General features: G+C 43.7%; 1 protein-coding gene across 5 annotated transcripts in view; it reads left to right on the forward strand.

The window, feature by feature from the left end:
• The window catches only part of LOC115174042 (alpha-catulin), a 93675-nt gene that overhangs the window by 59009 nt on the left and 21899 nt on the right, over positions 1 to 12767 (forward strand). For 4 of the 5 annotated variants that reach the window (XM_029732656.1, XM_029732658.1, XM_029732657.1 and 1 more), the window contains exon 4: positions 6559 to 6678. The exons of the other annotated variant lie outside the window; for it this stretch is intronic. In XM_029732656.1, the coding sequence (XP_029588516.1) occupies positions 6559 to 6678 (120 nt within the window). The remainder of the gene's footprint in view (positions 1 to 6558; positions 6679 to 12767) is intronic. 5 annotated transcript variants of the gene reach the window in all.

The raw sequence follows: 12767 nt of genomic DNA on the forward strand, positions 1-12767 counted from the left end.
AAACACAATTTAATTTTGAACCCTGTCTATGTCTGATAACAGCATAGCTCTTCTGCCTGGCCGGCAGGATGTCACTACTTATTACCCTTCGAGAGACAGACCAAGCCTCTGACGCACACATGCACACATGTGCACGCGCACACACACACACACCATCATACTCACAATATCTCTCTCTCTCTCACACACACACACACACACACACACACACACACACACACACACACACACTGCTCCAGATGGATGGATCACAGCATTATATAATGGATTATGTTTTTGGGGGGTCTGAGGTGTGACAGGTTTGATGCATTATGCATCAGCTGACTTTGTTGGTTGATGCATGTCAGGTCAAACCATGTATCTTTGTTGGGTGATATATCTATCCTACCCTGCCTGTCTAAGGTCTTCGAAAGCCAAGTTAACAAACAGACCATTTCGAATCCCACCGTACCTTCTCCGCTATGCAATCTGGTTTCCGAGCTGGTCATGGGTGCACCTCAGCCATGCTCAAGGTCCTAAACGATATCATAACCGCCATCGATAAGAGACAATACTGTGCAGCTGTATTCTTCGACCTGGCCAAGGCTTTTGACTCTGTCAATCACCACATTCTTATCGGCAGACTCAACAGCCTTGGATTCTCAAATGACTGCCTCGCCTGGTTCACCAACTACTTCTCAGACAGAGTTTAGTGTGTCAAATCGGAGGGCCTGTTGTCCGGACCTCTGGCAGTCTCTATGGGGGTGCCACAGGGTTCAATTCTCGGGCCGACTCTCTTCTCTGTATACCACAATGATGTCCCTCTTGCTGCTGGTGATTCTCTGTTCCACCTCTACGCAGACGACACCATTCTGTATACTTCTGGCCCTTCTTTGGACACTGTTAACTAACCTCCAGACGAGTTTCAATGCCATAACTCTCCTTCCGTGGCCTCCAACTGCTCTTAAATGCAAGTAAAACTAAATGCATGCTCTTCAACCAATCGCTGCCCACACCTGCCTGCACGTCCAGCATGGACGGTTCTGACTTAGAATATGTGTACAACTACAAATACCTAGGTGTCTGGTTAGACTGTAAACTCTCCTTCCAGACTCACATTAAGCATCTCCAATCCAAAATTAAATCTAGAATCGGCTTCCTATTTCACAACAAAGCATCCTTCACTCATGCTGCCAAACATACCCTCGTAAAACTGACTATCCTACCGATCCTTGACTTCGGCGATGTCATTTACAAAATAGCCTCCAACACTCTACTCAACAAACTGGATGCAGTGTATCACAGTGCCATCCGTTTTTTCACCAAAGCCCCATATACTACCCACCACTGCGACCTGTACGCTTTCGTTGGCTGGCCCTCGCTTCATAATCGTCGCCAAACCCACTGGCTCCAGGTCATCTATAAGTCTTTGCTAGGTAAAGCCCTGCCTTATCTCAGCTCACTGGTCACCATAGCAGCACGCACGCTCTCCAGCAGGTATATTTCACTGGTCACCCCCAAAGCCATATCCTCCTTTGGCCGCCTTTCCTTCCAGTTCTCTGTTGCCAATGACTGGAACGAACTGCAAAAATCCCTGAAGCTGGAGACTCATATCTCCCTCACTAACTTTAAGCACCAGCTGTCAGAGCAGATCACTGCACCTGTACATAGCCCATCTGTAAAAAGCCCATCCAACAACCTCATCCCCATACTGTTATTTATTTTGCTCCTTTGCACCCCAGTATCTCTACTTGCACTCATCTTCAGCACATCTATCACTCCTGTGTTTAATTGCTATATTGTAATTATTTCGCCACAATGGCCTATTTATTGCCTTACGTCCCTTATCCTACCTCATTTGCACACACTGAATATAGACTTTTACTATTGTAATATTTACTGTATGTTTGTTTATTCCATGTGTAACTCTGTGTTGTTGTTTGTGTCGGACTGCTTTGCTTTATCTTGGCCAGGTCGCAGTTGTAAATGAGAACTTGTTCTCAACTAGCCTACCTGGTTAAATAAAGGTGAAATAAAAAAATAAAAATAAAGGTCAAACCATGCATCTTTGTTGGGTGATGCATGTCAGGTCAAACCCATGCATCTTTGTTGGGTGATGCATGTCAGGTCAAACCATGCATCTTTGTTGGGTGATGCATGTCAGGTCAAACCATGTATCTTTGTTGGGCGATGCATGTCAGGTCAAACCATGTATCTTTGTTGGGCGATGCATGTCAGGTCAAACCATGCATCTTTGTTGGGCGATGCATGTCAGGTCAAACCATGTATCTTTGTTGGTTGATGCATGTCAGGTCAAACCATGCATCTTTGTTGGGCGATGCAACGTCAGGTCAAACCATGTATCTTTGTTGGTTGATGCATGTCAGGTCAAACCATGTATCTTTGTTGGGCGATGCATGTCAGGTCAAACCATGTATCTTTGTTGGGCGATGCATGTCAGGTCAAACCATGTATCTTTGTTGGTTGATGCATGTCAGGTCAAACCATGTATCTTTGTTGGGCGATGCAACGTCAGGCCAAACCATGTATCTTTGTTGGGCGATGCATGTCAGGTCAAACCATACATCTTTGTTGGGCGATGCATGTCAGGTCAAACCAAGTTGTATCTAAATGCAATACAGAGATTACTGGTAGCATATTATCAAGGTATGCACAGTGGCTTGCGAAAGTATTCACCCCCCTTGGCATTTTTTGTGTTTTGTTGCCTTACGACCTGGAATTAAAATAGATTTGTTGGGGATTTGTACCATTTTTTATTTACACAACATGCCCACCACTTTGAAGATGCAAGAAAATAATAAGAAAAAAACTGAAAACTTGAGCGCACGTAACTATCCCCCCCCCCCCCCCCCCCCCCCCCCCCCCAAAGTCAATACTTTGTAGAGCCACCTTATGCAGCAATTACAGCTGCAAGTCTCTTGGGGTATGTCTCTATAAGCTTGGCACATCTAGCCACTGGGATTTTTGCCCATTCTTCAAGGAAAAACTGCTCCAGCTCCTTCAAGTTGGATGGGTTTTAAGTCATACCACAGATTTTCAATTGGAATGAGGTCTGGGCTTTGCCTTGGCTATTCCAAGACATTCAAACATTTTACTTTAAACCACTCGAGTGTTGCTTTAGCAGTATGCTTAGGGTCATTGTCTTGCTGGAAGGTGAACCTCCGTCCCAGTCTCAAATCTCTGGAAGACTGAAACAGGTTTCCCTCAAGAATTTCCCTGTATTTAGCGCCATCCATCATTCCTTCAATTCTGACCCATTTCCCAGTCCCTACCGATGAAAAACATCCCCACAGCATGATGCTGCCACCACCATGCTTCACTGTGGGGATGGTGTTCTCAGGGTGATGAGGTGTTGGGTTTGCGCCAGACATAGCGTTTTCCTTGATGGCCAAAAAGCTCAATTTTAGTCTCATCTAACCAGAGTACCTTCTTCCATATGTTTGGGGAGTCTCCCACATGCCTTTTGGTGAACACAAAACGTGTTTGCTTATTTTTTTCTTTAAGCAATGGCTTTTTTTCTGGCCACTCTTCCGTAAAGCCCAGCTCTGTGGAGTGTACGGCTTAAAGTGGTTCTATGGACAGATACTCCAATCTCCGCTGTGGAGCTTTGCTGCTCCTTCAGGGTTATCTTTGGTCTCTTTGTTGCCTCTCTGATTAATCCCGTCCTTGCCTAGTCCATGAGTTTTGGTTGGCGGCCTTCTCTTGGCAGGTTTGTTGTGGTGCCATATTCTTTGCATTTTTTAATAATGGATTTAATGGTGCTCTGTGAGATGTTCAAAGTTTCTGATATTTTTTTATAACCCAACCCTGATCTGTACTTCTCCACAACTTTGTCCCTGACCTGTTTGGAGAGCTCCTTGGTCTTCATGGTGCTGCTTGCTTGGTGGTGGGTGGCCCTTGCTTAGTGCTGTTGCAGACTCTGGGGCCTTTCAGAACAGGTGTAAATATACTGAAATCATGTGACAGATCATGTGACACTTAGATTGCACACAGGTGGACTTTATTTAACTAATTATGTGACTTCTGAAGGTAATTAGTTGCACCAGTTCTTATTTAGGGGCTTCATAGCAAAGGGGGTGAATACATATGCACGCACCACTTTTTTTTTTTTGAAACAGGTTATTTTTAAAATTTCACTTCACCAATTTGGACTATTTTGTGTATGTCCATTACATGAAATCCAAATAAAAATCAATTTAAATTACCGGTTGTAATGCAACAAAATAGGAAAAACACCATGGGGGATGAATTATTTTGCAAGGCACTGTATTTGGCTAAGACGGTATACCTTATACCGGGTTATTAGGAAATAGCCACAGGATGGTTATTCAAATATAAATGCAACGTAACGTATTGGTCCCATGTTTCATGAGCTGAAATAAAAGATGCCAGAAATGTTCTGTACGCACAAGAAGCTTATTTCTCTCAAATTTTGGGCACACATATTTCCTTTGCCAAGATAATCCATCCACCTGACAGGTGTGGCATATCAAGAAGCTGATTGTGAACACCACGATAATTCACAGGTGCACCTTATCCTGAGGACAATAAAAGGCCACTCTAAAAAGTGCAGTTTTGTCACCCAACACAATGCCACAGAACTCTCAAGTTTTGAGGGAGCGTGCAATTGGCATGCTGACTGCAGTAATGTCCACCAGAGCTGTTGCCATAGAATGTAATGTTCATTTCTCTAGCCGCCTCCAACGACGTTTTAGAGAATTTGGCAGTACGTCCAACCAGCCTCACAACCACAGACCACATGTAACCACGCCAGCCCAGGACCTCCACATCCAGCTTCTTCACCTGTGGGATCGTCTGAGACCAGCTACCCGGACAGCTGATGAAACTGAGGAGTATTTCTATCTGTAATAAAGCACTTTTGTGGGGAAAAACCCATTCTGATTTGGCTGGGCCTAGCGCCCCAGTGGGTGGGCCTGGGTGCGCCCCTGCCCAGTCGTAAAATCCATAGATTAGGGGCTAATGAATTTATTTAAATCGACTGATTTCCTTATATGAACTGTAATACGCAAATGAGAGGCCGGTATGACAATATAAAAATCATGTCATTAAGTAACACACACACAACATTTACTCCGTCCCTTTTGCAGAGAAATCGCAGGTCACCCCTTACCCCACATTGTGTGTTCCAGTGTGAACAGTAAAGGTGATTGGGTAAATCACTGTGATTTGATTGGTATCTCAAGTGCCACCCAGCCTCAGGTCCATAGTGATAACTCTTGAGAAATGGAGGCATGACCATCAATCCTCCTTCCTGTCCCTCGCTCCATCTCTCACCCCGTTCACCAGACGAATGGGACACAATTCCACTTTCTGTCACAATGACCTTTTCCTGTTTCTACAGACAGGTCCTCTATGTTGTTAAAGTCAGTCAGTCATGACAAGCTGGTCTACTGAACACTTTGGCTTGAAAGCGTGGAAAGTGAATGTGATGGCCATCACTTGTATGACGAGGCCCACATTGAGTCTGCATAACAATTTGCTTTGCTGCCTTGTTCTGTATCTAGAACCCCATTGACACACACATCAATGTAGCATCCTCTCTCACAGCACCTTTAGTCCATCTCTCAAGACCTGGTTCGGGCAGAAAGCAGTTGCCATCTTTGAATTCTGTGTATAATATTTGATGTTTAAGTCAGAGTTGTTATGTGTAATGTGTGGGAGTCAGTGGTAGTTACTGTAATAGTGTTCCTGATCTTCCCATCTAGTTACTGTAATAGTGTTTCTGATCGTCCCATCTAGTTACTGTAATAGTGTTCCTGATCTTGCCAGCTGTAGTTACTGTAATAGTGTTCCTGATCTTCCCATCTAGTTACTGTAATAGTGTTCCTGATCTTCCCATCTAGTTACTGTAATAGTGTTCCTGATCTTCCCATCTAGTTACTGTAATAGTGTTCCTGATCTTGCCAGCTGTAGTTACTGTAATAGTGTTCCTGATCTTCCCATCTAGTTACTGTAATAGTGTTTCTGATCGTCCCAGCTGTAGTTACTGTAATAGTGTTCCTGATCTTCCCATCTAGTTACTGTAATAGTGTTCCTGATCTTCCCATCTAGTTACTGTAATAGTGTTTCTGATCGTCCCAGCTGTAGTTACTGTAATAGTGTTCCTGATCTTCCCATCTAGTTACTGTAATAGTGTTCCTGATCTTCCCATCTAGTTACTGTAATAGTGTTCCTGATCTTCTCAGCTGTAGTTACTGTAATAGTGTTCCTGATCTTCTCAGCTGTAGTTACTGTAATAGTGTTCCTGATCTTCCCATCTAGTTACTGTAATAGTGTTCCTGATCTTCCCATCTAGTTACTGTAATAGTGTTCCTGATCTTCTCAGCTGTAGTTACTGTAATAGTGTTCCTGATTTTCCCATCTAGTTACTGTAATAGTGTTCCTGATCTTCCCATCTAGTTACTGTAATAGTGTTCCTGATCTTCCCAGCTGTAGTTACTGTAATAGTGTTCCTGATCTTCCCAGCTGTAGTTACTGTAATAGTGTTTCTGATCTTCCCAGCTGTAGTTACTGTAATAGTGTTCCTGATTTTCCCAGGTGCTAGTAACCTTGGAGCAGCTGGAGAGAGTGAGCACCTTCCAGGAGTTTGTCCAGATTTTCAGCCAGTTTGGGAACCAGATGGTGGAGTTCGCCCACCTGACTGGTGACAGACAGAATGTGAGTACAGTCGCTCTCTGAAAGGGTATTGGTCAAGCCACTCTTCTTTCCCCTCCAGCTCTCACACTGTTAGAGAGAGAGAGCACTAGAACAGTCTGCAGCACCCGGCCTCACCCTACTAGAATCTGAAGTCAAATGTCTATTGTTTGCTTCTGTCCCTAACCATGGAGGGCCTACAGCAGCACCTAGATCTTCTGCACAGATTCTGTCAGACCTGGGTCCTGACAGTAAATCTTAGTAAGACAAAAATAATGGTGTTCCAAAAATAGGTCCAGTTGCCTGGACTACAAATACAAATTCCAGGGGCCTTCTGTGCCATCAAAAGGAACATAACATTTGACATACCAATTAGGATCTGGATAAAAATACTTGAATCAGTTATAGAACCCATTGCCCTTTATGGTTGTGAGGTCTGGTGTCCGCTCAACAACCAAGAATTCACAAAATGGGACAAACACCAAATTGAGACTGCATGCAAAATTCAGCAAAATATCCTCCGTGTACAACGTAAAACACCAAATAATGCATGCAGAGCAGAATTATGCCCAATACCCGCTAATGATCAAAATCCAGAAATGAGCCATTAAATTCTACAACCACTTAAAAGGAAGCAATTCTCAAACCTTCCATAACAAAGCCATCACCTACAGAGAGATGAACCTGGAGAAGAGTCCCCTAAGCAAGCTCGTCCTGGCGCATTGTTAAAAACATCAAACATACCCCACAGAGCCCCAGGACAGCAACACAATTAGACCCAACCAAATCATGAGAAAACAAAAAGATAATTACTTGACACATCAGAAATAATTAACACAAAAACAGAGCAAACTAGAATGCTATTTGGCCCTAAACAGAGAGTACACAGTGACAGAACACCTGACCACTGTGACTGACCCAAAATGGAGGAAAGCTTTGACTATGTACACTCAGTGAGCATAGCCTTGCTATTGAGAGAGGCTGCCGTAGGCAGACCTGGCTCTAGAGAGATGACAGCCTATGTGCACACTGCCCACAAAATGAGGTGGAAACTAACCACCTGCCAAATGTATGACCATATTAGAGAGACATATTTCCCTCAGATCACACAGACCCACAAAGAACTCAAAAACAAATCAAATTTTAATAAACTCCCATATCTATACCACAGTGTGGCATCAACGCAGCCAGATGTATGACCTGTTACCACAAGAAAAAGGCAACCAGTGAAGAACAAACACCATTGTAAATATATATATATTCATGTCGATTTATTTTCCCTTTTGTACTTGAACTATTTGCACATCGTTACAACACTGTACATAGACATGACATTTTGAAATGTCTTTATTCTTTTGGAACTTGTGTGAGTGTAATATTTACTGTTCACTTTGATTGTTTATTTCACTTTTATTTATCCATTTCACTTGCTTTGGCAATGTAAACATATGTTTCCCATGCCAGTAAAGCCCCTTGAATTGAATTGAGAGAGAGAGAGAGACTATAAAGATCTAAAAGCCATGGGCTTTCCAGCTTGTAAAAAGAGTCTCCTGTCTTAATGAATCAAGTGAGTGTCTGTGCGTGTGGGAGAGAGAACCGTACAGTGCCGTGAGCTGTGTTGGCTCCACATCCACTCAGACTACGAGATGACACAGATAGCAGGATATGTATGACGAGCCCCTGCTGCCCTCACACACGTGCATATACACACACTCCAGGTCCTCTGCACCAACAGGGATAGTGTAGGTGTGTTTAGACAGACGGCAGCACCAATGCGTAGGTCAAATCTGACTCACATCTCAAAGGAGTGATTACATCATCAAAACAAAATGTGCCTCAAACAAACCCTCTAGAGACCAAATTAAGTTGTAAAAACATCATACTGTACATACATCTTTGTATCATACGTTTTCAAGAAATAATTATGCCAGAAAGTTAGAGCTCTGGTGTTCCCTGTAGTGCCCAGCGTCTGCTAATCCTGCTTGAGTCATACACAGTCTCTATATATGTGTTCAAAGTGGCACCCTATTCCATATGTAGTGCACTACTTTTGACCAGGGCCCATAAGGTCAAAAGGTGTGCACTACACAGGGAATAGGTTGTCATTCTGGCTACAGACTGGGCTAGCTAGCTGATGAAAAGTGAATCGTTGTGATATAGAGATGAAAATATTCAGCTTCCCCTCTTTTTGTTTAACAAACATACCACGTCTCCGTCTAGAAATCTACTGAGACTAACCGAGTAAAGAGCAGGGGAATATATACTGAACAAAAATATAAAACGCAACATGCAGCAATTTCAGAGATTTTACTGAGTTACAGTTCATATAAGTAAATTCATTAGGCCTTAATCTATGGATTTCACATGACTGGAAATAAAGATATGCATCTGTTGGTCACAGATACCTTAAAGAATATTAGGGGCATGAATCAGAAAACCAGTCATTGTCTGGTGTGACCACCATTTGACTCATGCAGCACCACAAATGTCCTTCGCATAGAGTTGATCAGGCTGTTGAGTGTCAAATAAACCCTCTAGCGACCAAATTAAGTTGTAAAAACATCGTACTGTACATATATCTTTGTACAGTCGTGGCCAAAAGTTTTGAGAATGACACAAATATTAATTTTCACATAGTTTGCTGCTTCAGTGTCTTTAGATATTTTTGTCAGATGTTACTATGGAATACTGAAATATAATTACGAGCATTTCATAAGTGTCAAAGGCTTTTATTGACAATTACATGAAGTTGATGCAAAAAGTCAATTTGCAGTGTTGACCCTTCTTTTTCAAGACCTCTGCAATCTGCCCTGGCATGCTGTCAATTAACTTCTGGGCCACATCCTGACTGATGGCAGCCCATTCTTGCATAATCAATGCTTGGAGTTTGTCAGAATTTGTGGGTTTTTGTTTGTCCACCTGCCTCTTGAGGATTGACCACAAGTTCTCAATGGGATTAAGATCTGGGGAGTTTCCTGGCCATGGACCCAAAATATCGATGTTTTGTTCCCCGAGCCACTTTGTTATCACTTTTGCCTTATGGCAAGGTGCTCCATCATGCTGGAAAAGGCATTGTTCGTCACCAAACTGTTCCTGGATGGTTGGGAGAAGTTGTTCTCGGAGGATGTGTTGGTACCATTCTTTATTCATGGCTGTGTTCTTAGGCAAAATTGTGAATGAGCCCACTCCCTTGGCTGAGAAGCAACCCCACACATGAATGGTCTCAGGATGCTTTACTGTTGGCATGACACAGGACTGATGGTAGCGCTCACCTTGTCTTCTCCGGACAAGCTTTTTTCCGGATGCCTCAAACAATCGTAAAGGGGATTCATCAGAGAAAATGACTTTACCCCAGTCCTCAGCAGTCCAATCCCTGTACCTTTTGCAGAATATCAGTCTGTCCCTGATGTTTTTCCTGGAGAGAAGTGGCTTCTTTGCTGCCCTTCTTGACAGCAGGCCATCCTCCAAAAGTCTTCGCCTCACTGTGCGTGCAGATGCACTCACCTGCCTGCTGCCATTCCTGAGCAAGCTCTGTACTGGTGGTGCCCCGATCCCGCAGCTGAATCAACTTTAGGAGACGGTCCTGGCACTTGCTGGACTTTCTTGGGCGCCCTGAAGCCTTCTTCACAACAATTGAACCGCTCTCCTTGAAGTTCTTGATGATCCGATAAATGGTTGATTTAGGTGCAATCTTACTGGCAGCAATATCCTTGCCTGTGAAGCTCTTTTTGTACAAAGCCATGATGACGGCACGTGTTTCCTTGCAGGTAACCATGGTTAACAGAGAAAGAACAATGATTCCAAGCACCACCCTCCTTTTGAAGCTTCCAGTTTGTTATTCAAACTCAATCAGCATGACAGAGTGATCTCCAGCCTTGTCCTCGTCAACACTCACACTTGTGTTAACGAGAGAATCACTGACATGATGTCAGCTGGCCCTTTTGTGGCAGGGCTGAAATGCAGTGGAAATGTTTTGGGGGGATTCAGTTCATTTGCATGGCAAAGGGGGACTTTGCAATTCATCTGAACACTCTTCATAACATTCTGGAGTATATGCAAATTGCCATCATACAAACTGAGGCAGCAGACTTGGTGAAAATGTATATTTGTGTCATACATTTTTTTTTAGGCCATGACTGTATGTACACGTTTTCAAGAAATAATGATGCCAGAAAGTTATAACTTCCTTTTGTATTGTGTCCCACCCCTCTTCAATGGCTGTGCGAAGTTGCCGGATATTGGCGGAAACTGGAACACGCTGTCGTACGCATCCAAAACATGCTCAGTGGGTGGTGACATGTCTGGTGAGCAGTGGCGATTTTAGCATGTAAATCTTGGTGGGGCAAAAAAATAAAACGGTGGGATGCTTGCCAGCAAAGCCACAACACTAAACAATACATTAATTGCACTATAACGGTGACAAATGGTGGCCACAAACTGTTAGGGCCTACATAAAGCTTTCCCAACATCTTACCACTGCTATACCTGGCTATCAGCGGAGCCTTAATTGGCAGCGAAACAGTTAATTCAGCCTCATTTACTGCCTTTTAAAAAAACACATAGCTGATATGGCTGACTTGCTTAAACAAATGTGGTTTCTACTGACAATTGAGATGAACAAACTATGGCATAAGGGAAAGATAACCGGATAAGCGGCAATCCGTAATTTCGATTAAGACAATGAGTGAGCTAAGATGGACGTAGTCAATATAACTTTGTTTAGTACTTTTGAAATGTACAGCGACAGAATTCAGAACATGGGCCGTTCTTAGTGTTCTCCCAGTACGCCAAGTCTGAACTGTAGGATAAATAAATGGGGCATATAAGCAGACAATGAATGCTCTTACAATATTCAATGAGTACATTTATCTAAAACAGGTTATAGGCTACATGTGCACCACCAAGCCAGAACGGTAGGCGGAATTAAGAGGGGTAAATAGATCAAATTATTAGGGTGAGGCGGGTGGGGGGGGCTGCCCCCAGGTGGTAAGCGTAGGCAACAACACATCTACAACGCTGATCCTCAACACGGGGGCCCCTCAGGGGTGTGTGCTTAGTCCCCTCCTGTACTCCCTGTTCACCCACGACTGCGTGGCCAAGCACAACTTCAACACCACCATTAAGTTTGCTGACGACACAACAGTGGTAGGCCTGATCACCGACAACGATGAGACAGCCTATGGGGAGGAGGTCAGAGACCTCTCGCTCAACGGCAAGTGATACTGGAGCACCAAGTCTAGGTCTAAAAGGCTCCTTAACAAGCTTCTACCCCCCCCAAGCTTCCTGCCCATACCATAATCCCACCACCACCATGGGGCACACTGTTCACAACGTTGACATCAGCAAACCGCTCACCCACATGACGCCGTACACGCTGTCTCCAATCTGCCCGGTACAGTTGAAAACGGGATTCATCTGTGAAGAGCACACTTCTCCAGCATGCCAGTGGCCATTGAAGGTGAGAATTTGCCCACTGAAGTCAATTACGATGCTGAACTGCAGTCTGGTCAAGACCCTGGTGAGGACGACGAGCACACAGATGATCTTCCCTGAGACGTTTTTTACAATTTGTGCAGAAATTCTTCGGTTGTGCAAATCTACAGTTTCATCAGTTGTCCGGTTAGCTCTCAGACTATCCCGCAGGTGAAGAAGACAGATGTGGCGGTCCTGGGCTGGCCTGGTTACAGGTGGTCTGTGGGTGTGAGGCCGGTTGAATGTACTGCCAAATTCTCTAAAACAAAGTTTTAGATTGCTTATGATAGAGAAGTGAACATTAAATTCTCTGGCAACAGCTCTGGTGGACATTCTTGCAGTCATCATGACAATTGTACGCTCCGTCAAAACGTGAGACATCGGTTGCATTGTGTTGTGACAAAACTGCACATTTTAGAGTGGCCTTTTATTGTCCCCAGCACAAGGTGCACCTGTGTACTGATCATGCTGTTTAATCAGCTTCTGAATATGCCAAACCTGTCAGGTGGATGGATTATAATGACAAAGGAGAAATGCTCACTAATATGAAGGATAAATAAGCTTCTTGTGCGTATGGAAAATTTCAGGGATCTTTTTGTTTCAGCTCATGAAACATGGGACCAACACTTTACATGTTACGT

The sequence above is a fragment of the Salmo trutta genome, chromosome 34 (assembly GCF_901001165.1).
Source record: "Salmo trutta chromosome 34, fSalTru1.1, whole genome shotgun sequence".
Taxonomy (NCBI): Eukaryota; Metazoa; Chordata; class Actinopteri; order Salmoniformes; family Salmonidae; genus Salmo; species Salmo trutta.